General features: G+C 55.1%; 1 protein-coding gene across 1 annotated transcript; it reads right to left on the minus strand.

Moving 5' to 3' along the window:
- Window positions 1–1,056: 1,056 nt before the first annotated feature.
- On the minus strand, window positions 1,057–25,333 carry LOC147086698 (uncharacterized). The gene is made up of 6 exons (XM_085978845.1): window positions 25,300–25,333; window positions 21,989–22,105; window positions 18,867–18,903; window positions 15,283–15,350; window positions 12,246–12,298; window positions 1,057–2,967 (listed from the first exon to the last, which is right to left on the minus strand). Exons 1-6 carry the CDS (start codon window positions 25,331–25,333, stop codon window positions 2,659–2,661), a joined length of 618 nt encoding a protein of 205 aa, XP_085834971.1. The 3' UTR covers window positions 1,057–2,658.
- Window positions 25,334–27,436: the final 2,103 nt, after the last annotated feature.

Here is a 27,436-nt window from a genome sequence, read left to right on the forward strand (position 1 = left end):
TAGATACAGAGTAAAGCTCCCTCTACACTGTCCCCATCAAACACTCCCAGGGCAGGTACAGCACGGGTTAGATACAGAGTAAAGCTCCCTCTACACTGTCCCCATCAAACACTCCCAGGGCAGGTACAGCACAGGTTAGATACAGAGTAAAGCTCCCTCTACACTGTCCCCATCAAACACTCCCAGGGCAGGTACAGCACGGGTTAGATACAGAGTAAAGCTCCCTCTACACTGTCCCATCAAACACTCCCAGGGCAGGTACAGCACGGGTTAGATACAGAGTAAAGCTCCCTCTACACTGTCCCCATCAAACACTCCCAGGGCAGGTACAGCACGGGTTAGATACAGAGTAAAGCTCCCTATACACTGTCCCATCAAACACTCCCAGGACAGGTACAGCACGGGTTAGATACAGAGTAAAGCTCCCTCTACACTGTCCCCATCAAACACTCCCAGGGCAGGTACAGCACGGGTTAGATACAGAGTAAAGCTCCCTCTACACTGTCCCATCAAACGCTCCCAGGGCAGGTACAGCACGGGTTAGATACAGAGTAAAGCTCCCTCTACACTGTCCCCATCAAACACTCCCAGGGCAGGTACAGCACGGGTTAGATACAGAGTAAAGCTCCCTCTACACTGTCCCATCAAACGCTCCCAGGGCAGGTACAGCACGGGTTAGATACAGAGTAAAGCTCCCTCTACACTGTCCCCATCAAACACTCCCAGGGCAGGTACAGCACGGGTTAGATACAGAGTAAAGCTCCCCCTACACTGTCCCATCAAACACTCCCAGGACAGGTACAGCACGGGTTAGATACAGAGTAAAGCTCCCTCTACACTGTCCCCATCAAACACTCCCAAGGCAGGTACAGCACGGGTTAGATACAGAGTAAAGCTCCCTCTACACTGTCCCATCAAACACTCCCAGGACAGGTACAGCACGGGTTAGATACAGAGTAAAGCTCCCTCTACACTGTCCCCATCAAACACTCCCAAGGCAGGTACAGCACGGGTTAGATACAGAGTAAAGCTCCCTCTACACTGTCCCCATCAAACACTCCCAAGGCAGGTACAGCACGGGTTAGATACAGAGTAAAGCTCCCTCTACACTGTCCCCATCAAACACTCCCAGGGCAGGTACAGCACGGGTTAGATACAGAGTAAAGCTCCCTCTACACTGTCCCCATCAAACACTCCCAGGGCAGGTACAGCACGGGTTAGATACAGAGTAAAGCTCCCTCTACACTGTCCCATCAAACACTCCCAGGACAGGGACAGCACGGGTTAGATACAGAGTAAAGCTCCCTCTACACTGTCCCATCAAACACTCCCAGGACAGGTACAGCACGGGTTAGATACAGAGTAAAGCTCCCTCTACACTGTCCCCATCAAACACTCCCAAGGCAGGTACAGCACGGGTTAGATACAGAGTAAAGCTCACTCTACACTGTCCCATCAAACACTCCCAGGGCAGGTACAGCACGGGTTAGGTACAGAGTAAAGCTCCCTCTACACTGTCCCATCAAACACTCCCAGGGCAGGGACAGCACGGGTTAGATACAGAGTAAAGCTCACTCTACACTGTCCCATCAAACACTCCCAGGGCAGGTACAGCACAGGGTTAGATACAGGGTAAAGCTCCCTCTACACTGTCCCATCAAACACTCCCAGGTCAGGTACAGCACGGGGTTAGAGACAGAGTAAAGCTCCCTCTACACTGTCCCCATCAAACACTCCCAGGGCAGGTACAGCACGGGGTTAGAGACAGAGTAAAGCTCCCTCTACACTGTCCCCATCAAACACTCCCAGGGCAGGTACAGCACAGGGTTAGAGACAGAGTAAAGCTCCTTCAGTCAATCACTTCACTGGGCATCCCTGCAGGTGGAGGTAGATTTAATCCCAAGTACCTGATGTAAAAGGCAGAATCTGCAGGACACCACACAAGAATTAGGAGCAGGAGTCGGCCATTCGGCCCCTCGAGCCTGCTCCGCCATTCAATAAGATCAGGGCTGATCTTCGACCTCAACTCCACTTTCCCGCCCGATCCCTCGATTCCCCTCGAGTCCAACAATCTCTCGATCTCAGCCTTGAATAGACTCAACGACTGAGCCTCCACAGCCCTCTGGGGCAGAGAATTCCAAAGATTCACCGCCCTCTGAGTGAAGAAATTCCTCCTCATCTCAGTCCGAAATGGCCGACCCCTTATCCTGAGACTGTGACCCCTGGTTCTAGACTCTCCAGCCAGGGGGGAAACAGCCTCTCAGCATCTACCCTGTCAATCCCCCTCAGAATCTGATATGTTTCAATGAGATCGCTTCTCATTCTTCTAAATTAGAGGGAAGGGCAGTCCTGGAACACCTGACTAGAGTTCAGATCCCTGAGTTGTCCTGGAGTGACTTGTGTCCAGAGCGGTTATGGGTCATCTCCGGTCTAGACCCGTTCCAGAAATGTCCTCCAGCGTCCAGAATCATCTTCGGACCTCCTGCGAGCAGGTCCTTGTCCTCGAGTCATCGGATTCGTTTTGCTGTCCCTTGATCATCCGTCAGTAAAGAAGCATTGATTAGAAAATTAGCATTTTGGAGAACGAGGTCCTACAGATGGTGCGTGCGATAGTAAATCGCCTCGGTGCAGGCCCGCGATGCAGCGCGGTGCCCTTCCTCACTGGATCTTCAGGCTTTCCTTGTTGGCGTACTCCTCGCTCTGCGGCTTGTCCGCTCGTCTCCCCAAACGGACCGAGGCATAGAGCTCAGAGTGCTCCAGGTCCACGCTTTGGGCGTCCAGGGACTGGGGCGAGGTCCGGCTCAGGGCGACGTCCTCTCGGGTCTCTGGGGCCCCCGGGTTGCCCTTCTCCTCCACGCCGCTGTTCTTCAGCGCGTTGAGGACCTCGGAGTATTGCGTCTTGGTGAACTTCCTGCCGCGCTGGTCCCGGGAGGCGGGGAGCTGGAGTTTAGCGTAACAGACTTGTCGCTGGGTGAGGGCCAACAGAAAATAGAGAGCGTGAGAAAAGGGTTGTGAATAAATGATAATACATACTGACACACTCCCCGGGACCCCCTGTAAATACTGACACACTCCCGGGGATCCCCTGTAAATACTGGCACACTCCTCGGGGACCCCCTGTAAATACTGACACACTCCCGGGATCCCCTGTAAATACTGACACACTCCCCGGGGACCCCTTGTAAATACTGACACACTCCCGGGGACCCCCTGTAAATACAGGCACACTCCCGGGATCCCCTGTAAATACTGACACACTCCCGGGGATCCCCTGTAAATACTGGCACACTCCCCGGGGACCCCCTGTAAATACTGACACACTCCCGGGGACCCCCTGTAAATACTGACACACTCCCTGGGACTCCCCTGTAAATACTGACACACTCCTGGGGACCCCCTGTAAATACTGACACACTCCCGGGGACCCCCTGTAAATACTGACACACTCCCTGGGACTCCCCTGTAAATACTGACACACTCCCGGGGACCCCCTGTAAATACTGACACACTCCCTGGGACTCCCCTGTAAATACTGACACACTCCTGGGGACCCCCTGTAAATAGTGACACACTCCCCGGGGACCTCCTGTAAATACTGACACACTCCCTGGGACTCCCCTGTAAATACTGACACACTCCCTGGGGACCCCCTGTAAATACTGACACACTCCCTGGGGACCCCCTGTAAATACTGACACACTCCCTGGGGACCCCCTGTAAATACTGACACACTCCCTGGGACTCCCCTGTAAATACTGACACACTCCCTGGGACTCCCCTGTAAATACTGACACACTCCCCGGGGCTCCCCTGTAAATACTGACACACTCCCTGGGGACCCCCTGTAAATACTGACACACTCCCTGGGGCTCCCCTGTAAACACTGACACACTCCCTGGGGCTCCCCTGTAAATACTGACACACTCCCCGGGGATCCCCTGTAAATACTGACACACACCCCGGGACCCCCTGTAAATACTGACACACGCCCTGGGGACCCCCTGTAAATACTGACACACTCCCGGGGACCCCCTGTAAATACTGACACACTCCCTGGGGACCTCCTGTAAATACTGACACATTCCCTGGGACTCCCCTGTAAATACTGACACACTCCCGGGGACCCCCTGTAAATACTGACACACTCCCGGGGACCCCCTGTAAATAATGACACACTCCCCGGGGACCCCCTGTAAATACTGACACACTCCTGGGGACCCCCTGTAAATAATGACACACTCCCTGGGACTCCCCTGTAAATACTGACACACTCCCTGGGACTCCCCTGTAAATACTGACACACTCCCCGGGGATCCCCTGTAAATACTGACACACTCCCCGGGGATCCCCTGTAAATACTGACACACTCCCGGGGACCCCCTGTAAATACTGACACACTCCCGGGGACTCCCGGTAAATACTGACACACTCCCGGGGACCCCCTGTAAATACTGACACACTCCCGGGGACCCCCTGTAAATAGTGACACACTCCCCGGGGACCCCCTGTAAATACTGACACACTCCCGGGGACCCACCTGTAAATACTGACACACTCCCCGGGGACCCCCTGTAAATACTGACACACTCCCGGGGACCCCCTGCAAATACTGACACACTCCCGGGGACCTCCTGTAAATACTGACACACTCCCGGGGACCTCCTGTAAATACTGACACACTCCCGGGACCCCCTGTAAATACTGACACACTCCCGGGGACCCCCTGTAAATACTGACACACTCCCAGGGACCCCCTGTAAGTACTGACACACTCCCGGGGACCCCCTGTAAATACAGACACGCTCCCGGGGATCCCTGTAAATACTGACACACTCTCCTGTAAATACTGACACACTGCCGGGATCCCCTGTAAATACTGACACACTCCCGGGGACCCCCTGTAAATACTGACACACTCCCCGGGACCTCCTGTAAATACTGACACACTCCTGGGACCCCCTGTAAATACTGACACACTCCCGGGGACCCCCTGTAAATACTGACACTCCCGGGGGCCCCTGTAAATACTGACACACTTCCGGGGACCTCCTGTAAATACTGACACACTCCCGGGGACCCCCTGTAAATACTGACACACTCCCCGGGAACCCCCTGTAAATACTGACACACTCCCCGGGAACCCCCTGTAAATACTGACACACTCCCCGGGGATCCCCCTGTAAACAGTGACACACTCCCGGGGACAGACCTAAAGCTCCCCCTACACTGTCCCATCAAACACTCCCAGGGCAGGTACAGCACGAGTTAGATACAGAGTAAAGCTCCCTCTACACTGTCCCATCAAACACTCCCCGGGCAGGTACAGCACGGGTTAGATACAGAGTAAAGCTCTCTCTACACTGTCCCCATCAAACACTCTCAGGGCAGGTACAGCACGGGTTAGATACAGAGTAAAGCTCCCTCTACACTGTCCCCATCAAACACTCCCAGGGCAGGTACAGCACGGGTTAGATACAGAGTAAAGCTCCCTCTACACTGTCCCCATCAAACACTCACAGGGCAGGTACATCACGGGTTAGATACAGAGTAAAGCTCCCTCTACACTGTCCCATGAAACACTCCCAGGGCAGGAACAGCACAGGTTAGATAGAGTAAAGCTCCCTCTACACTGTCCCATCAAACACTCCCAGGGCAGGTACAGCACGGGCTAGATACAGAGTAAAGCTCCCTCTACACTGTCCCATCAAATACTCCCAGGGCAGGTACAGCACGGGGTTAGATACAGAGTAAAGTTCCCTCTACACTGTCCCATCAAACACTCCCAGGGCAGGTACATCATGGGTTAGATACAGAGTAAAGCTCCCTCTACACTGTCCCATGAAACACTCCCAGGGCAGGAACAGCACAGGTTAGATAGAGTAAAGCTCCCTCTACACTGTCTCCATCAAACAATCCCAGGGCAGGTACAGCACGGGTTAGATACAGAGTAAAGCTCCCTCTATAATAACAACAGAAAATGCTGGAAAAACTCAGCAAGTCAGGCAACATCCGTGGAGAGAAATTTGAGTTGACGTTTCGGGTTTGACCCTTCTTCAAAACTGGAGAGAAAAGGAACTAGATCGAAGGCAGGGCTGCGATCGGACAAAAGAATTAAAGAACCAAAAGAAGTAAAAGAGATTAGAAGCTAGACGAGATGGTAATAGGCTGTGATTAGGTGTAAAGTGTACTGGCAGGGCAAAGGATAGCTGCCAGGTGTGAGAGAGAAACAAAAGGAAAGGGGGGGGGGGGGAAGGAAAGGAGTGGAAAAATATAAGTGAAAATGAAATAGGGGCCGAGGTTATGATCTGAAATTGTTGAACTCGATATTGAGACCGGAAGGCTGCAGACTGCCTAATCGGAAGATGAGGTGCTGTTCCTCGAGTTTACGTTGAGCTTCCGTGGAACAGTACAAGAGGCCAAGGACGGTAAGGTCCGAGTGGGAATGGAGCGGTGAATTGAAATGACAGGCGACCGGAAGCTCGGGGTCACCCTTACGGACTGAACGGAGGTGTTCCGCAAAGCGGTCACCCAATCTGCGTTTGGTCTCCCCAATGTAGAGGAGACCGCATCGTGAGCAGCGAATACAGTATACTAGATTGCGAGAAGTACAAGTAAATCGCTGTTTCACCTGGAAGGGGTGTTTGGGGCCCTGGACAGTGGGGAGGGGGGAGGTATAGGGGCAGGTGTTACATCTCCTCCGCTTGCACGGGAAGGTGCCAGGCGAAGGGGAAGGGCTGTTTGGGGTGATAGAGGAGTGGACTAGGGTGTCTCGGAGAGAGCGGTCCCTGCGGAATGCTGAAAGGGGAGGGGAGGGGAAGATACGTTTGGTGGTGGGATCACTTTGGAGGTAGCGGAAATGCCGGAGGATGATCCGTTGAATGTGGAGGCTGGTGGGGTGAAAGGTGAGGACAAGGGGAACCCTATCGTGGTTCCGGGAGGGAGGGGCAGGGGTGAGGGCAGAGGTGCGGGAGATAGAACTGACACGGTCGAGGGCAGTGTCAACCACGGTAGAGGGGAATCCTCGGTTGCGGAAAAAGGAAGACATGTCTGAAGCACTGGTGTGAAAGCTCCCTCTACACTGTCCCATCAAACACTCCCAGGGTTGGTACAGACTTGCTGATGTCCCTTTGTTTAGAAGGCTGTTTTTTCCTTGCGCACTCGGAACTGGACCCATATCCACACGAACTCTTGCAATCTGTAGAGAGGAGTCTCAGATCCCATCAGTGTGCCATTGGGAGAACAGGATCTCACCCACTGTGCTGCTCCTGATGATGTGACGAAAGGAACAAACGGAGATTAAGCAAGCTGTGTGTTGTCAAGAGGCATCTGTGACAAGGACAGTCACACTGACACACGCGCGCTGGTGTTACAACGCCACACACTCCGTTCCCTAGCTCCGTCTCCATCCCTCTCCCCAGCATCTGTCTGAGGCTGAATCAGACCCTTCACAACCTTGGTGATGTAAGAAAACTACTAGGCACTTGGTCTAAGCGTTAAACAAATCTTTAATCAACTGTTTTACTACAAGGAGGTCTAGTTGTGTCCTTCACTAGTTCCTGTTAAGAATGTCCTGCGCAAGCTGGGCCCGTGCCTGAGTATTTATACTCTCCCTGGACAGCACCACCCGCAGGCCGCTCAGTATTATTTCATAAGTCTTTCTTTCATGAATAACTGATTCATGTCACTTGGTGCCATACTTGATCCCGAAATGAGCTTCCGAGCACATATCCGCACCAACACTAAGACCGCCCACTTCCACCTTCATAACATCGCCCGTCTCTGCCCCTGCCTCAGCTCATCCGCTGCTGACACCCTCATCCCTGCCTTTGTTACCTCCAGACTTGACTATTCCAACGTACTCCTGGCCGGCCTCCCACATTCCACCCTACGTAAACTTGAGCTCCTCCTAAACTCTGCTGCCCCGTGTCCTAACTTGCACCCCAGTCCTGTTCACCCATCACCCCCTGTGCTCGCTGACCTACATTGGCTCCCGGTTAAGCAGTGCCACGATTTCAAAATTCTCACCCTTGTTTTCAAATCCCTCCATGGCCTCCTCGCCCCCTTCCTATCTCTGTAACCTTCTCCAGACCTACAACCCTCCGAGATCTCTGCGCTCCTCCAGTTCTGGCCTCTTGCGCATCCCCCCGATTTCCATCGCTCCACCATTGGCGGCCGTGCCTTCAGCCGCCTGGGCCCCGAGCTCTGGAATTCCCTCCCTAAACCTCTCCGCCTCTCCCTCTTCCTTTTAAGACGCTGCTTAAAACCGACCTCTTTGACCCAGCTTTTGGTCACATGTCCTAATATAAGAACGTAAGAATTAGGAGCAGGAGTCGGCCATTCGGCCCCTCGAGCCTGCTCTGCCATTCAATAAGATCGCGGCTGATCATCGATCACAACTCCACTCTCCCGCCCCAATCCCTCGATTCCCCGAGAGTCCAAAAATCTCTCGATCTCAGCCTTGAATAGACTCAACGACTGAGCCTCCACAGCCCTCTGGGGCAGAGAATTCCAAAGATTCACCGCCCTCTGAGTGAAGAAATTCCTCCTCATCTCAGTCCTAAATGGCCGACCCCTTATCCTGAGACTGTGACCCCTGGTTCTAGACTCTCCAGCCAGGGGGAAACAGCCTCTCAGCATCTACCCTGTCAATCCCCCCCTCAGAATCTTATATGTTTCAATGAGGTCACCTCTCATTCTTCTAAACTCTAGAGAGTATCGGCCCAGTCTACTCAATCTCTCCTCATAGGACAATCCCCCCATCCCAGGAATCAATCTAGTGAACTTTCGTTGCACCGCCTCCAAGGCAAGTGTGACCATCCTCAGATGAGACCAGAACTGTGCACAGTGCTCCAGGTGTGGTCTCACCAGGGCCCTGTACAGTTGTAGTAAGACTTCCTTACTCTTATTTTTTTTTATTCGTTCATGGGATGTGGGCGTCGCTGGCGAGGCCAGCATTTATTGCCCATCCCTAATCGCCCCTTGAGAAGGTGGTGTTGAGCCGCCTTCTTGAACCGCTGCAGTCCGTGTGGTGAAGGTGCTCCCACAGCGCTGTTAGGGAGGGAGTTCCAGGATTTTGACCCAGCGACGATGAAGGATCGGCCTATATACTTCCAAGTCAAGATGGTGTCTGACTTGGAGGGGAACTTGGAGGTGGTGGTGTTCCCATGTGCCTGCTGCCCTTGTCCTTCTAGGTGGAAGAGGTCACGGGTTTGGGAGGTGCTGCCGAAGAAGCCTTGGCGAGTTGCTGCAGTGCATCTTGTAGATGGTCCACACTGCAGCCACGGTGCGCCGGTGGTGGAGGGAGTGAATGTTTAAGGTGGTGGACGAGGTGCCGATCAAGCGGGGCTGCTTTGCCCTGGATGGTGTCGAGCTTCTCGAGTGTCATTGGAGCTGCAACTCATCCAGGCAAGTGGAGAGTATTCCATAGAAACATAGAAGATAGGAGCAGGAGTCGGCCATTCAGCCCCTCGAGCCTGCTCCGCCATTCAGTGAGATCATGGCTGATCCTCCAAACTCAGTACCCTGTCCCTGCCTTCTCCCCATATCCCTTGATCCCTTTAGCCTTAAGAAATATATCTAACTCCTTCTTGAATATATTTAATGAATTGGCCTCAACTGCCTTGTGTGGTAGAGAATTCCACAGGTTCACCACTCTCTGGGTGAAGAAATTCCTCCTCATCTCTGTCCTAAATGGCTTACCCCTTATCCTTAGACTGTGACCCCTGGTTCTGGACTCCCCGACCATCGGGAACATCCTTCCTGCATCTAGTCTGTCTAGTCCTGTTAGAATTTTATAAGTTTCAATGAGATCCCCTCTCATTCTTCTAAACTCCAGCGAGTATAAGCCCAATCGACCCAATCTCTCCTCATACGTCATTCCTGCCATCCCAGGTAACAGTCTGGTGAATCTTCGCTGCACTCCCTCCATGGCAAGAACTTCCTCAAATATGGCAACCAAAACTGCACACAATACTCAAGGTGTGGTCTCACCAAGGCCCTGTACAACTGTAGCAAGACATCCTTGCTCCTGTACTCGAATCCTCTCGCTACGAAGGCCAACATACCATTTGCCTTCTTAACCGCCTGCTGCACCTGCATGCTTATCTTCAGCGACTGGTGCACAAGGACACCCAGTTCTCGTTGCACTTCCCCTTCCCCCAATCTATTGCCGTTCAGATAATAATCTGCCTTCCTGTTTTTGACACCAAAGTGGATAACCTCGCATTTATCCACATTATATTGCATCTGCCATGCATCTGCCCAATCACCCAACCTGTCCAAATCATACTGGAGTTTCTCGGCATCCTCCTCGCAGCACACACGCCCACCCAGCTTTTCATCATGTGGATAATCCAACCCCCTTTGCAATAAAGGCCAACATCTCCCCTTGTGTGTCTCGGGCGTCTGGTGTACGCTCCTGCGAAGCACCTTGGGACGTTTTACTACATTAAAGGCGCCGGATGAACACGAGTTGTTGTTGCCTGTTTTCCTCCTTGACTCTCGCTGCAGTCGGATGTTGCAAGTGCAGAGAGGAATCTAGGTCAGACACAGGAAGCGCTGCAGGTTGAGAACCCCTGTGAAGTCGATTTGGAGCGTGGTACATCACCGGGTTCAATCAGAGGCACGGCGACCGTGCCCCTTTCCACCCCATGAGGAATTAAGAAACAAGATTACAAGGGGGAATCTAATTCCTCCGCCCCACATATCATCATTAAACTAGTCGTATTCATCGATTTCTACTGTCCCGCAGATCTTTTGCTAACTTTGGGCAACTGCTCGTGAACTTGGTGTGGAAAAAAAAACCCTCAGCTTCCTGTTCGGATCACGTGCTGCAGCCGTGTTTCAATTTTTCTTTCGTAAGATGGAACCCGCAGGATTTTTGTTGCCCGCGTCCTTTCCGCGGAGGAGGCGGGTCGGACTTGGCGTTCCGCCACGCGCCTAATCCCCCAACACAGAGGAAGAGATGTCCCGGAACGTCCCGCCCGACACCGGATTCACGCCCCCGCGGGCGCGGCCACTCGCTTTACCGGAGGCAAACGCGCACGCCGTCTCAGGCCCAGCAAGATCCGCCAGCAGCCGCGAGGTGAAGGAACGTAAGGGTTAGCAGCGGGAGGCGGCCCCTCGAGCCTGCTCCGCCATTCAATGAGATCGCTGCTGATCTTCGACCTCAACTCCACTTTCCCGCCCGATCCCTCGATTCCCCTCGAGTCCAAAAATCCATCGATCTCAGCCTTGAATAGACTGAACGACGGAGCCTCCACAGCCCTCTGGGGCAGAGAATTCCAAAGATTCACCGCCCTCTGAGTGAAGAAATTCCTCCTCATCTCAGTCCTGAATGGCCGACCCCTTATCCTGAGACTGTGACCCCTGGTTCTAGACTCCCCAGCCAGGGGGAAACAGCCTCTCAGCATCTACCCTGTCAATCCCCCCTCAGAATCTGATATGTCAAGGTGGGATACTTTATAAATACTTAAAAGCTGTACAGAGTCCCAAATTTATCAACATCCTTTCTCAACATGAGCCAATAATCTTACTGATTCCAACAGTGTTTGCACCAGTCAGTGATCCCTGCTACTTGTAGAGCATAGTGAAGTGTCCAGCCTGTTGCCGGCACCACCCTGTGCTGGTTTGTGAGCTAGATTTTGCCAGCATTTATTGCCCATCCCTAATCGCCCTTGAGAAGGTGGCGGTGAGCCGCCTTCTTGAACCGCTGCAGTCCCGTGTGGTGAAGGTGCTCCCACAGCGCTGTTAGGGAGGGAGTTCTGGGATTTTGACCCAGCGACGATGAAGGATCGGCCGATATATTTCCAAGTCAGGATGGTGTGTGTGACTTGGAGGGGAACTTGGAGGTGGTGGTGTTCCCGTGCGCCTGCTGCCCTTGTCCTTCTAGGTGGAAGAGGTGGCGGGTTTGGGAGGTGCTGCCGAAGAAGCCTTGGCGAGTTGCTGCAGTGCATCTTGTCGATGGTACACACTGCAGCCACGGTGCGCCGGTGGTGGAGGGAGTGAATGTTTAAGGTGGTGGACGGGGTGCCGATCAAGCGGGCTGCTTTGTCCTGGATGGTGTCGAGCTTCTCGAGTGTTGTTGGAGCTGCACTCATCCAGGCAAGTGGAGAGTGTTCCATCACACTCCCGACTTGTGCCTTGTAGATGGTGGAAAGGCTTTGGGGAGTCAGGAGGTGAGACACTCGCCGCAGAATACTCAGCCTCTGATATGCTTATAATTCTTAAATTGATATCAAACCAACCTTTACTGCCGTCACTGGTTCCACTGGCTTTCCATTGCTCCCTCGCTCCATCCCTGAAGAGAGAAAGAGTGAATCTTAATGAATGTGTCAAGGGTTGAGTTCACTTTGAACATCACAATTGGCACTACTCCATACCGAATGAGGGATAGATTAAAATGACGGATAAATGCACAGTGATTGATAGATAGTAAATGAAACATAGAAGATAGGAGCAGGAGTAGGCCATTCGAGCCTGCTCCGCCATTCAACGAGATCATGGCTGATCATCCAAACCCTAGCACCCAGTCCCTACACCGACAGCCATCCCACCCAAGCCCTATCCCCGTAACCCCACGTATTTAATCCCCCCTAACACTAAGGGCCAATTTTTTATCATGGCCAATCAACCTAACCCGCACATCTTTGGACTGTGGGAGGAAACCGGAGCACCCGGAGAAAACCCACGCAAACACGGGGAGAATGTGCAAACTCCACACAGACAGTCACCCGAGGCCGGATTTGAACCCAGGTCCCTGGCGCTGTGAGGCAACAGTGCTAACCACTATGCCACCACAAAGACAGACTCGCATCTCTCCAGCGCCTTTTACCACCTCAGGACGTCCCAAAGCGCTTCACAGCCAATTAAGGACTTTTTTTGAAGTGTGGTCACTGTTGTAATGTAGGAAACGCGGCAGCCTATTTGCGCACAGCAAGCTCCCACAAACAGCAACGTGATAATGAGCAGATTATCTATTTTTTAGTGATGTGGGTTGAGGGGTAAATATTGGCCCCAGGACACCGGGGAGAACTCCCCCCTGCTCTTCTTCCAATAGAGGCCCTGGGATCTTTTACATCCACCTGAGAGAGATCCGAAAGACGGCACCTCTGACAGTGCAGCGCTCCCTCAGTACCGCCCCTCCGACAGTGCGGCGCTCCCTCAGTACCGCCCCACCGACAGTGCAGCGCTCCCTCAGTAATGCCCCCTCCGACAGTGCAGCCCTCTCTCAGTACTGTCCCCCTGACAGTACAGCGTTCCCTCAGTACTGCCCCTCCGACAGTACAGTGCTCCCACAGTACTGCCCCTCCGAAAGTGCAGCGCTCCCTCAGTACTGCCCCTCCGACAGTGCAGCCTTCCCTCAGTACTGTCCCTCTGACAGTACAGCGCTCCCTCAGTACTGCCCCTCCGACAGTGCAGTGCTCACTCAGTACCACCCCACCGACAGTGCAGCGCTCCCTCAGTACTGCCCCCTCCAACAGTGCAGCCCTCCTTCAGTACTGTCCCCCTGACAGTACAGCGTTCCCTCAGTACTGCCCCTCCGACAGTGCAGCCCTCCCTCAGTACTGTCCCTCTGACAGTACAGCGCTCCCTCAGTACCGCCCCTCCGACAGTGCAGTGCTCCCTCAGTACTGCCCCCTCCAACAGTGCAGCCCTCCCTCAGTACTGTCCCTCTGACAGTACAGCGCTCCCTCAGTACCGCCCCTCCGACAGTGCAGTGCTCCCTCAGTACTGCCCCTCCGACAGTGCAGCGCTCCCTCAGTACTGCCCCCTCCAACAGTGCAGCCCTCCCTCAGTCCTGTCCCTCTGACAGTACAGCGCTCCCTCAGTACCGCCCCTCCAACAGTGCAGTGCTCCCTCAGTACTGTCCCCCTGACAGTACAGCGTTCCCTCAGTACTGCCCCTCCGACAGTGCAGCCCTCCTTCAGTACTGTCCCCCTGACAGTACAGCGTTCCCTCAGTACTGTCCCTCTGACAGTACAGCGCTCCCTCAGTACCGCCCCTCCGACAGTGCAGTGCTCCCTCAGTACTGCCCCTCCGACAGTGCAGCGCTCCCTCAGTACTGCCCCCTCCAACAGTGCAGCCCTCCCTCAGTCCTGTCCCTCTGACAGTACAGCGCTCCCTCACTACCGCCCCTCCAACAGTGCAGTGCTCCCTCAGTACTGCCCCTCCGACAGTGCAGCGCTCCCTCAGTACCGCCCCTCCGACAGTGCAGCGCTCCCTCAGTACTGTCCCTCTGACAGTACAGCGCTCCCTCAGTACCGCCCCTCCGACAGTGCAGTGCTCCCTCAGTACTGCCCCCTCCGACAGTGCAGCCCTCCTTCAGTACTGTCCCCCTGACAGTACAGCGTTCCCTCAGTACTGCCCCTCCAACAGTACAGCGCTCCCACAGTACTGCCCCTCCGAAAGTGCAGCGCTCCCTCAGTACTGCCCCTCCGACAGTGCAGCGCTCTCTCAGTATTGCCCCTCCGACAGTGCGGCGCTCCCTCAGTACTGCCCCTCCGACAGTGCGGTGCTCCCTCAGTACTGTCCCCCTGACAGTACAGCGTTCCCTCAGTACTGCCCCTCTGACAGTACAGTGCTCCCACAGTACTGCCCCTCCGAAAGTGCAGCGCTCCCTCAGTACTGCCCCTCCGACAGTGCAGCGCTCCCTCAGTATTGCCCCTCCGACAGTGCGGCGCTCCCTCAGTACTGCCCCTCCGACAGTGCGGCGCTCCCTCAGTACTGCCCCTCCGACAGTGCGGCGCTCCCTCAGTACTGCTCCTCCGACAGTGCGGCGCTCCCTCAGTACTGCCCCCTCCGACAGTGCAGCGCTCCCTCAGTACTGCCCCCTCCAACAGTGCAGCCCCCCCTCAGTACTGCCCCTCTGACAGTACAGCGCGCCCTCAGTACTGCCCCTCTGAAAGTGCAGCGCTCACTCAGTACTACCCCTCCGACAGTGCGGCGCTCCCTCAGTACTGCCCCTCTGACAGTGCGGCGCTCCCTCAGTACTGCCCCCTCCGACAGTGCAGCGCTCCCTCAGTACTGCCCCCTCCAACAGTGCAGCCCCCCCTCAGTACTGCCCCTCTGACAGTACAGCGCGCCCTCAGTACTGCCCCTCTGAAAGTGCAGCGCTCACTCAGTACTACCCCTCCGACAGTGCGGCGCTCCCTCAGTACTGCCCCTCTGACAGTGCGGCGCTCCCTCAGTACTCCCCCTCCGACAGTGCGGCGCTCCCTCAGTACTGCCCCTCCGACAGTGCGGCGCTCCCTCAGTACTGAGGGATTGTAAGGGACTGCTTACCGGTGTAAAGGTAGTTGATGTTCCCATAAACAGGATTGTCCTCAACCTCTTTGGACTTGAAGCTAAAACTGAGGAAGTTGAAGGATAACGTTAGGTGACAGGCTGAAGACAGTCTGTGTTAGACATAAACCACTATCAGTTTCACAACAGGCAAGTTCAAATCACAGACAGTAGCATCTGCAGAAAGTTACTGTGAGCGAGAAAACATCACGCAACCCACAATCCCACCCCTCCCACAGCCCCTGTACACTCTCCCCTATCACAGACTCTACCCACCCATTCAATCTCCCACAGCCCCTGTACACTCTCCCCTATCACGGGCTCTACCCACCCATTCAATCTCCCACAGCCCCTGTACACTCTCCCCTATCACTGACTCTACCCACCCATTCAATCTCCCACAGCCCCTGTACACTCTCCCCTATCACTGACTCTACCCACCCATTCAACCTCCCACAGCCCCTGTACACTCTCCCCTATCACGGACTCTACCCACCCATTCAATCTCCCACAGCCCCTGTACACTCTCCCCTATCACGGACTCTACTCACCCATTCAATCTCCCACAGCCCCTGTACACTCTCCCCTATCACTGACTCTACCCGGCCATTCAATCTCCCACAGCCCCTGTACACTCTCCCCTATCACAGACTCTACCCACCCATTCAATCTCCTCCCACAGCCCCTGTACACTCTCCCCTATCACGGGCTCTACCCACCCATTCAATCTCCTCCCACAGCCCCTGTACGCTCTCCCCTATCACGGACTCTACCCACCCATTTAATCTCCCACAGCCCCTGTACACTCTCCCCTATCACTGACTCTACCCACCCATTCAATCTCCCACAGCCCCTGTCCACTCTCCCCTATCACTGACTCTACCCACCCATTCAATCTCCCACAGCCCCTGTACACTCTCCCCTATCACGGACTTTACCCACCCATTCAATCTCCTCCCACAGCCCCTGTACACTCTCCCCTATCACGGACTCTACCCACCCATTCAATCTCCCACAGCCCCTGTACACTCTCCCCTATCACAGACTCTACCCACCCATTCAATCTCCCACAGCCCCTGTACACTCTCCCCTATCACGGACTCTACCCACCCATTCAATCTCCCACAGCCCCTGTACACTCTCCCCTATCGCGGACTCTACCCACCCATTCAATCTCCCACAGCCCCTGTACACTCTCCCCTATCACGGACTCTACCCACCCATTCAATCTCCCACAGCCCCTGTACACTCTCCCCTATCACGGACTCTACCCACCCATTCAATCTCCCACAGCCCCTGTACACTCTCCCCTATCACGGACTCTACCCACCCATTCAATCTCCCACAGCCCCTGTACACTCTCCCCTATCACGGACTCTACCCACCCATTCAATCTCCCACAGCCCCTGTACACTCTCCCCTATCACGGACTCTACCCACCCATTCTATCTCCTCCCACAGCCCCTGTACACTCTCCCCTATCACGGACTCTACCCACCCATTCAATCTCCCACAGCCCCTGTACACTCTCCCCTATCACGGGCTCTACCCACCCATTCAATCTCCCACAGCCCCTGTACACTCGCCCCTATCACAGACTCTACCCATCCATTTAATCTCCCACAGCCCCTGTACACTCTCCCCTATCACGGGCTCTACCCACCCATTCAATCTCCTCCCACAGCCCCTGTACACTCTCCCCTATCACAGACTCTACCCACCCATTCAATCTCCCACAGCCCCTGTACACTCTCCCCTATCACAGACTCTACCCGCCCATTCAATCTCCCACAGCCCCTGTACACTCTCCCCTATCACAGACTCTCCCCACCCATTCAATCTCCCACAGCCCCTGTACACTCTCCCCTATCACAGACTCTCCCCACCCATTCAATCTCCCACAGCCCCTGTACACTCTCCCCTATCACGGACTCTACCCACCCATTCAATCTCCCATAGCCCCTGTACACTCTCCCCTATCACGGGCTCTACCCACCCATTCAATCTCCCACAGCCCCTGTACACTCTCCCCTATCGCAGACTCTACCCACCCATTCAATCTCCCACAGCCCCTGTACACTCTCCCCTATCACTGACTCTCCCCACCCATTCAATCTCCCACAGCCCCTGTACACTCTCCCCTATCATGGACTCTACCCACCCATTCAATCTCCTCCCACAGCCCCTGTACACTCTCCCCAATCACAGACTCTACCCACCCATTCAATCTCCTCCCACAGCCCCTGTACACTCTCCCCTATCACGGACTCTACCCACCCATTCAATCTCCCACAGCCCCTGTACACTCTCCCCTATCACGGACTCTACCCACCCATTCAATCTCCTCCCACAGCCCCTGTACACTCTCCCCTATCACGGACTCTACCCACCCATTCAATCTCCCACAGCCCCTGTACACTCTCCCCTATCACAGACTCTACCCACCCATTCAATCTCCCACAGCCCCTGTACACTCTCCCCTATCACGGACTCTACCCACCCATTCAATCTCCCACAGCCCCTGTACACTCTCCCCTATCACAGACTCTACCCACCCATTCAATCTCCCACAGCCCCTGTACACTCTCCCCTATCACGGACTCTACCCACCCATTCAATCTCCTCCCACAGCCCCTGTACACTCTCCCCTATCACGGACTCTACCCACCCATTCAATCTCCTCCCACAGCCCCTGTACGCTCTCCCCTATCACGGACTCTACCCACCCATTCAATCTCCTCCCACAGCCCCTGTACACTCTCCCCTATCACAGACTCTACCCACCCATTCAATCTCCCACAGCCCCTGTACACTCTCCCCTATCACGGACTCTCCCCACCCATTCAATCTCCCACAGCCCCTGTACACTCTCCCCTATCACGGACTCTACCCACCCATTCAATCTCCCACAGCCCCTGTACACGCTCCCCTATCACGGACTCTACCCACCCATTCAATCTCCCACAGCCCCTGTACACTCTCCCCTATCACAGACTCTACCCACCCATTCAATCTCCCACAGCCCCTGTACACTCTCCCCTATCACAGACTCTCCCCACCCATTCAATCTCCCACAGCCCCTGTACACGCTCCCCTATCACAGACTCTACCCACCCATTCAATCTCCTCCCACAGCCCCTGTACACTCTCCCCTATCACGGACTCTACCCACCCATTCAATCTCCTCCCACAGCCCCTTACATGTTTCAATGCGATCATCTCTCATTCTTCTAAACCCCAGAGAGTATCGGCCCAGTCTACACAATCTCTCCTCATAGGACAGCTCCCTCATCCCAGGAATCCGACTAGTTTGAGGAACGCCTGGGAGAGGAGCCAGGAACACCGGTGGTCTGAGAGTTATCACAGCCTCCCTGCAATTCTCAGCATTTTCTGTTACAGTCAGTCACGTGGCCTCTCCCTGTGTCATCCACCCCATGCATTCCCTTTCCTCAGGGAGACTTCTCCATCAATACCCCTGGTCTGGACCCCCAGCAAATGGTCCGGGCGTTAAACAGCCACCAGCAGCTCCAGCAGCACAAATTACTCTGCAAATGTCTCGACAATTTGTTCAATGTTTGCTTTACCTTCTCCGGAAACGAGGTAGGAACTTGCTGGAGTTACCTAGAAGGACGAGAAAGAAAGATTCACGTTGCGTTTCTCCAACACCTTTAACCACCTCAGGACGTCCCAAAGCGCTTCACAGACAATGAAGGACTTTTTTTGAAGTGTGGTCACTGTTGTAATGTAGGAAACGCAGCAGCCAATTTGCGCACAGCAAGCTCCCACAAACAGCAATGTGATAATGACCGGATCATCTGCTTTAGTGATGTTGGTTGAGAGATAAATATTGGCCCCAAGACACCGGGGAGAACTCCCCCCTGCTCTTCTTCCAATAGTGGCCGTGGGATCTTTTACATCCACCCAAGAGGGCAGACGGGGCCTCGGTTTAACGTCTCATCCCGAAGGACTGCCCCTCCGGCAGTGCGGCGCTCCCTCAGTACCGTCCCTCTGACAGTGCGTCACTCCCTCAGTACTGCCGCTCCGACAGTGCGGCGCTCCCTCAGTACCGTCCCTCTGACAGTGCGCCACTCCCTCAGTACCGCCCCTCCGACAGTGCGGCGCTCCCTCAGTACTGCCCCTCCGACAATGCGGCGCTCCCTCAGTACCGTCCCTCTGACAGTGCGCCGCTCCCTCAGTACTGCCCCTCCGACAATGCGGCGCTCCCTCAGTACCACCCCTCCGATAGTGCGACGCTCCCTCAGTACCGTCCCTCTGACAGTGCGGCGCTCCCTCAGTACCGTCCCTCTGACAGTGCGCCACTCCCTCAGTACTGCCCCTCCGACAGTGCGGCGCTCCCTCAGTACCGTCCCTCTGACAGTGCGCCGCTCCCTCAGTACTGCCCCTCCGACAATGTGGCGCTCCCTCAGTACCACCCCTCCGATAGTGCGACGCTCCCTCAGTACCGTCCTTCTGACAGTGCGGCGCTCCCTCAGTACCGCCCCTCCGACAGTGCGCCGCTCCCTCAGTACTGCCCCTCCGACAGTACGGCGCTCCCTCAGTACCGCCCCTTCGACAGTGCGGCGCTCCCTCAGTACCGGCCCTCCGACAGTGCGGCGCTCCTTCAGTACTGCCCCTCCGACAGTGCGGCGCTCCCTCAGTACTGCCCCTCCGACAGTGCGGCGCTCCCTCAGTACTGCCCCTCCGACAGTGCGGCACTCCCTCAGTACCGCCCTCCGACAGTGCGGCTCTCCCTCAGTACCGTCCCTCTGACAGTGCGGCGCTCCCTCAGTACCGCCCCTCCGACAGTGCGGCTCTCCCTCAGTACTGCCCCTCAGACAGTGCGGCGCTCCCTCAGTACCGCCCCTCCGACAGTGCGGCGCTCCCTCAGTACTGACCCTCAGACAGTGCGGCGCGCCCTCAGTACTGCCCCTCCGACAGTGCGGCGCTCCCTCAGTACTGCCCCTCTGACAGTGCGGCGCTCCCTCAGTACCGCCCCTCCGACAGTGCGGCGCTCCATCAGTACTGCTCCTCCGACAGTGCGGCGCTCCCTCAGTACCGCCTCTCCGACAGTGCTGCGCTCCCTCAGTACTGCCCCTCCGACAGTGCGGCGCTCCCTCAGTACTGCCCCTCCGACAGGGCGGCTCTCCCTCAGTACTGACCCTCTGACAGTGCGGCGTTCCCTCAGTACCGCCCCTCCGACAGTGCGGCGCTCCCTCAGTACCGCCCCTCCGACAGTGCGGCGCTCCCTCAGTACCGCCCCTCCGACAGTGCGGCGCTCCCTCAGTACCGCCCCTCCGACAGTGCGGCGCTCCCTCAGTACCGCCCCTCCGACAGTACGGTGCTCCCTCAGTACTGCCCCTCCGACAGTGCAGCGCTCCCTCAGTACTGCCCCTCCGACAGTGCGGCGCTCCCTCAGTACCGCACCTCCGACAGTACGGTGCTCCCTCAGTACTGCCCCTCCGACAGTGCGGCGCTCCCTCAGTACCGCCCCTCCGACAGTGCGGCGCTCCCTCAGTACCGCCCCTCTGACAGTACGGCGCTCCCACAGTACTGCCCCTCCGACAGTGCGGCACTCCCTCAGTACTGCCCCTCCGACAGTGTGGCACTCCCTCTGTACCGCCCCTCCGACAGTACGGTGCTCCCTCAGTACTGCACCTCCGACAGTGCGGCGCTCCCTCAGTACTGCCCCTCCGACAGTGCGGCGCTCCCTCAGTACCGCACCTCCGACAGTACGGTGCTCCCTCAGTACTGCCCCTCCGACAGTGCGGCGCTCCCTCAGTACCGCCCCTCCGACAGTACGGTGCTCCCTCAGTACTGCCCCTCTGACAGTGCGGCGCTCCCTCAGTACCGCCCCTCCGACAGTACGGTGCTCCCTCAGTACCGCCCCTCCGACAGTGCGGCGCTCCCTCAGTACTGCCCCTCCGACAGTGCGGCGCTCCCTCAGTACCGCCCCTCCGACAGTACGGTGCTCCCTCAGTACCGCCCCTCCGACAGTGCGGCGCTCCCTCAGTATTGCCCCTCCGACAGTGCGGCTCTCCCTCAGTACTGCCCCTCCGACAGTGCAGCGCTCCCTCAGTCCAGCCCCTCCGACAGTGCGGCGCTCCCTCAGCACTGCCCCTCCGACAGTGCGGCGCTCCCTCAGTACTGCCCCTCCGACAGTGCGGCGCTCCCTCAGTACCGCCCCTCCGACAGTACGGTGCTCCCTCAGTACCGCCCCTCCGACAGTGCGGCGCTCCCTCAGTACCACCCCTCCGACAGTACGGTGCTCCCTCAGTACCGCCCCTCCGACAGTGCGGCGCTCCCTCAGTACCGCCCCTCCGACAGTGCGGCGCTCCCTCAGTACTGCCCCTCCGACAGTGTGGCGCTCCCTCAGTACCGCCCCTCCGACAGTGCGGCGCTCCCTCAGTACCGCCCCTCCGACAGTGCGGCGCTCCCTCAGTACCGCCCCTCCGACAGTGCGGCGCTCCCTCAGTACCGCCCCTCCGACAGTGCGGCGTTCCCTCAGTACTGCCCCTCCAACAGTGTGGCGCTCCCTCAGCACTATCAAGGGCTGAGTGGGAAGAGACCAAGCCCCCCGGTGACTGTTGCGCTCCTCCGGGCTCCATTAATGAGCCCGCTCGACCCCAGAAGAGACCGCACCCAACCCTCCTCCCCCCAAAGTATCTCTGTCGCAGGCGGGCGGGCGGGCTGTCTGGAGACCAATTACCTTTTCTGTAACTTCTCGCACAGCACAGGATGTTGCAGGAGAGGGAGAGGAGCAGCAGGAATCCAGTGGCACCGCAGATGGCCCACATGAGCAAACTGCAGCAGAGATCCTGAAATCCTGCAATGGCAACACAGATCAGAAAGTTAGGCGGATGCAGAGGAGCGGGTCATTCCCAGTCACCTATCCCAAGGACCCTTCAGTCCCCTCTCCCCGATCCTCGCTGGGTTGCTTTTTTATTGGTGTAAGAAATTTCCTGCTATCACTTCTGAATTAATTTCAGGCCAGTTTGTACCTGCGCCCCGTCCTCCTGTCACGGTTCCCCCCTCATCTCAATCACCTCCTATCAATACAGGGGGTTACATTGACCGGTGCAAGTGACAGTCGTGCCGCATCAGTGCCAGGCAATGACCGTCTCCAAGTTAGACCACACTTGGAGCACTGCACACAGTTCTGGTCTCCACATACCTTGATAAGACCGCACTTGGAGCACCGTGCACAGTTCTATCTCCACATACCTTGGTTAGACCACACTTGGAGCACTGTGCACAGTTCTGGTCTCCGTATACCTTGGTTAGACCACACTTGGAGCACTGTGCACAGTTCTGGTCTCCGTATACCTTGGTAAGACCGCACTTGGAGCACTGTGCACAGTTCTGGTCTCCATATACCTTGGTTAGACCACATTAGGAGTACCGTGCACAGTTCTGGTCTCCATATACCTTGGTTAGACCACACTTGGAGCACCGTGCACAGTTCTGGTCTCCATATACCTTGGTTAGACCACACTTGGAGCACTGTGCACAGTTCTGGTCTCCGCATACCTTGGTAAGACCGCACTTGGAGCACTGTGCACAGTTCTGGTCTCCATATACCTTGGTTAGACCACACTTGGAGTACCGTGCACAGTTCTGGTCTCCATATACCTTGGTTAGACTGCACTTGGAGCACCATGCACAGTTCTGGTCTCCATATACCTTGGTTAGACCACATTTGGAGTAGCGTGCACAGTTCTGGTCTCCATATACCTTGGTTAGACCACACTTGGAGCACTGTGCACAGTTCTGGTCTCCAAATACCTTGGTTAGACCACATTTGGAGTACCGTGCACAGTCCTGGTCTCCATATACCTTGGTTAGACCACACTTGGAGCACTGTGCACAGTTCTGGTCTCCGTATACCTTGGTTAGACCACACTTGGAGCACTGTGCACAGTTCTGGTCTCCATATACCTTGGTAAGACCACACTTGGAGCACCGTACACAGTTCTGGTCTCCATATACCTTGGTTAGACCACACTTGGAGCACTGTGCACAGTTCAGGTCTCCATATACCTTGGTTAGGCCACACTTGGAGCACCGTGCACAGTTCTGGTCTCCATATACCTTGGTTAGAGCACACTTGGAGCACTGTGCACAGTTCTGGTCTCCATATACCTTGGTTAGACCACACTTGGAGCACCGTGCAAAGTTCAGGTCTCCATATACCTTGGTTAGACCACACTTGGAGCACTGTGCACAGTTCTGGTCTCCATATACCTTGGTTAGACCACACTTGGAGCACTGTGCACAGTTCTGGTCTCCATATACCTTGGTTAGACCACACTTGGAACACTGTGCACAGTTCTGGTCTCCATATACCTTGGTTAGACCACACTTAGAGCAATGTGCGCAGTTCTGGTCTCCATATACCTTGGTTAGACCACACTTGGAGCACCGTGCACAGTTCTGGTCTCCATATACCTTGGTTAGACCACACTGGGAGCACTGTGCACAGTTCTGGTCTCCATATACCTTGGTTAGACCACACTGGGAGCACTGTGCACAGTTCTGGTCTCCATATACCTTGGTTAGACCACACTTGGAGCACCGTGCACAGTTCTGGTCTCCATATACCTTGGTTAGACCACACTGGGAGCACTGTGCACAGTTCTGGTCTCCATATACCTTGGTTAGACTGCACTTGGAGTACCGTGCACAGTTCTGGTCTCCATATACCTTGGTTAGACCACACTGGGAGCACTGTGCACAGTTCTGGTCTCCATATACCTTGGTTAGACTGCACTTGGAGCACTGTGCACAGCTCTGGTCTCCATATACCTTGGTTAGACCACACTTGGAGCACTGTGCTCAGTTCAGGTCTCCGTATACCTTGGTTAGACCACACTTGGAGCACTGTGCACAGTTCTGGTCTCCGTATACCTGGGTTAGACCACACTTGGAGCACCGTGCACAGTTCAGGTCTCCATATACCTTGGTTAGACCACACTGGGAGCACTGCGTATAGTTCTGGTCGCCATCTTATAAAAAGGATGTAGAGGCACTGGAGAGGGTGCAGAGAAGATTTACAAGGATGATACCAGAAATGCGAGGGTGTACATATCAGGAAAGGATGAACAGGCTGGGTCTCTTTTCTCTTGAAAAGAGAAGGCTGAGGGGGCGACCTAATAGAGGTCTTTAATATTATGAAAGGTTTTGATAGAGTGGATACAGAGAGAGTGTTTCCACTTGTGGGGAAGAGCATAACTAGAGGCCGTCAATATAAGATAGTCACCAAGAAATCCAATAGGGAATTCAGGAGAAACTTCTTTCCCCAGAGAGTGGTGAGAATGTGGAACTCGCTACCACAGGGAGTGGTTCAGGCGAATAGTATAGATGCATTTAAGGGGAGGCTGGACAAGCATCTGAGAGAGAAGGGAATAGAGGGTTATGGTGATAGAGTTAGATGAGGAAAGACGGGAGGAGGCTCTAGTGGAGCATAAACGACGGCATGGACTGGTTGACCGTATATCGTATGTAACCACAGCCCCTTGACATTCAACGGCATTACCATCGCCGAATCCCCCACCATCAACATCCTGGGGGGGTCACCATTGACCAGAAACTTAACTGGACCAGCCACATAAATACTGTGGCAACAAGAGCGGGTCAGAGGCTGGGTATTCTGCGGCGAGTGTCTCACCTCCTGACTCCCCAAAGCCTTTCCACCATCTACAAGGCACAAGTCAGGAGTGTGATGGAATACTCTCCACTTGCCTGGATGAGTGCAGCTCCAACAACACTCAAGAAGCTCGACACCATCCAGGACAAAGCAGCCCGCTTGATGGGCACCCCGTCCACCGCCTTAGACATTCACTCCCTCCACCACCGGCGCACCGTGGCTGCAGTGTGGACCATCTACAAGATGCACTGCAGCAACTCGCCAAGGCTTCTTCGGCAGCACCTCCCAAACCCGCCACCTCTTCCACCTAGAGTTTCTCCTTTCCGTGGCCCTTCCACTCAAAGTTTTAAAACAGCTACTATTTCATCTCTTACCGTAACAGCCCTGAGTTTCATTGCTCCCACGCATCTCCACCTCTTCCCCTTGTGACAGTCTCGCTCACTCGCTCGCTCTCACTCTCTCTCTCCAGTCAGTCGACGGGAGTCTCTTTACGCTTCTGCCCAGGGCCGGCTGGTCCCAGGTTTCTTGTGATAATGTCTGGTCCGCTGGGAGACGGCTCGCTGTCCGGATCACCACCTCACACGGGCTCCCTCCATCTGGACGGTGAAGACAGTCTCTTTCGCCTATTCTGGGAGAACACTGGGGCAGCTTTTCTCTCTTTGTTGTGTCCGTGGGAATTTTCCTGAGGACCGCACTCAACGTCTCTGTACTTGTACCTGTATGTGCTCGTCTGCCTCTCGATTTCTCCCTCTGTACTCGTCCCTCCCTCTCTATATATCTGTGTTTCTTTCTCTCAATCTGCAACTGTCCAATCTCCCTTTTTCTCTCTCGCGGTCTACTGGTATCTGATTGTGTCACACCCTCCGTCTCTATCTGCCTCCTGGTCTCTCGCTCTATCGGGCTCTTGCTCGACCTGCCTCTTGCTCTGTCTCTCTTACTCTACCTGCGTCTCTGTCTCTCGCTGTCTCTCTTACTCTATCTGTGTCTCCGTCTCTCGCTCTCTCTCTTACTCTATCTGTGTCCCTCTGTCTCTTGGCTCTGTCTCTCTTACTCTATCTGTGTCTCCGTCTCTCGCTCTGTCTCGCACGCTCTCTTACGCTATCTGTGTCTCCGTCTCTCGCTGTCTCTCTTACTCTATCTGTGGCTCCGTCTCTCGCTGTGTCTCGCTGTCTCTCTTCTCTCGCTGTTTCTCTTACTCTACCTGCGTCTCCGTCTCTCGCTGTCTCTCTTACTCTACCTGCGTCTCTGTCTCTCGCTGTGTCTCGCTGTCTCTCTTCTCTCGCTGTTTCTCTTACTCTACCTGCGTCTCTGTCTCTCGCTGTCTCTCTTACTCTACCTGCGTCTCTGTCTCTCGCTGTCTCTCTTTATCTGCGTCTCCATCTCTCGATGTCTCTCTTACTCTACCTGCGTCTCCGTCTCTTGCAGTCTCTCTTACTCTCTGTGTCTCTGTCTCTCGCTGTCTCTCTTACTCTATCTGCGTCTCTGTCTCTCGATGTCTCTCTTACTCTATCTGTGTCTCCGTCTCTCGCTGTCTCTCTTACTCTATCTGTGTCCCTCTCTCGCTCTGTCTCGCACTCTCTCTTACTCTCTGTGTCTCTGTCTCTCGATGTCTCTCTTACTCTATTTGTGTCTCTGTCTCTCGATGTCTCTCTTACTCTATCTGTGTCTCCGTCTCTCGCTGTCTCTCTTACTCTATCTGTGTCCCTCTCTCGCTCTGTCTCGCACTCTCTCTTACTCTCTGTGTCTCTGTCTCTCTTACTCTATTTGTGTCTCTGTCTCTCGATGTCTCTCTTACTCTATTTGTGTCTCTGTCTCTCGATGTCTCTCTTACTCTATTTGTGTCTCTGTCTCTCGCTGTCTCTCTTACTCTATTTGTGTCTCCGTCTCTCGCTCGCTCTCTTACACTATCTCCATCTCCGTCTCTCGCTCTGTCCGTCCCGCTCTATCCCTGCCTTTCTTTCTACCTTTTCTGCGTCTCCATCTCTCCTTGCGTCTCTCTGTCTCGCTCTATCTCTGTGTGTGTCTCTCTCTCTCCAACTCCCTTCTGAATCTCTGTCTGTCTCTCTCTCTCTCTGGCTCCCCACCCGCGTGCAGACAACGCCCCTCTCTCTCTCAGCGAGGAACCAACGAGAACGTTAACAGTTCAAAAACGAGCAGCTCGGCCACAAGAGAGGCAAAAAAAACGCTTGCGGCTTCCTGCCCTTGGAACCCAAGGCTTTACCGAAGGAAAAAAAAGGGAGCGAAGCAAAGATCGAAAAGTAATCCTTCTCCGAATTACAGATGAAAAGGAAGAGAGAGCGCGAGAGAGACGGCAAGTCAAAAGGAAAAGGTTTAAAAAATGATGTTTAAACTGGATGAGAACAGATGAGAATAATTTGCAGTGTTGGCGATGGTGCGAGAGACAGGAAATGGCATCTGAAGACTTTGGTTTGTGTAGGCTGGTTACAACAAGTGAAAGAATTCAAAGTCTTCGTGTAGAAGTGGGCCCAAGTGCACCAAGCTGGGGCCGCC

This window comes from Somniosus microcephalus, unplaced genomic scaffold (genome assembly GCF_052327205.1).
Source record: "Somniosus microcephalus isolate GS21.2 unplaced genomic scaffold, FLI_Smic_1.0 unresolved_chr7, whole genome shotgun sequence".
Classification (NCBI taxonomy): domain Eukaryota; kingdom Metazoa; phylum Chordata; class Chondrichthyes; order Squaliformes; family Somniosidae; genus Somniosus; species Somniosus microcephalus.

Coding starts and splice junctions, on each gene's coding strand:
- LOC147086698 (XM_085978845.1), bottom strand. CDS start 25,333: ATGCGTGGGAGCAATGAAACTCAGGGCTGTTACG. Junction 15,351..18,866: donor CTACCTCGTTTCCGGAGAAG/GTAAAGCAAACA, acceptor CAACTTCCTCAG/TTTTAGCTTCAAGTCCAAAG. Junction 12,299..15,282: donor CATCAACTACCTTTACACCG/GTAAGCAGTCCC, acceptor TTCTCTCTTCAG/GGATGGAGCGAGGGAGCAAT.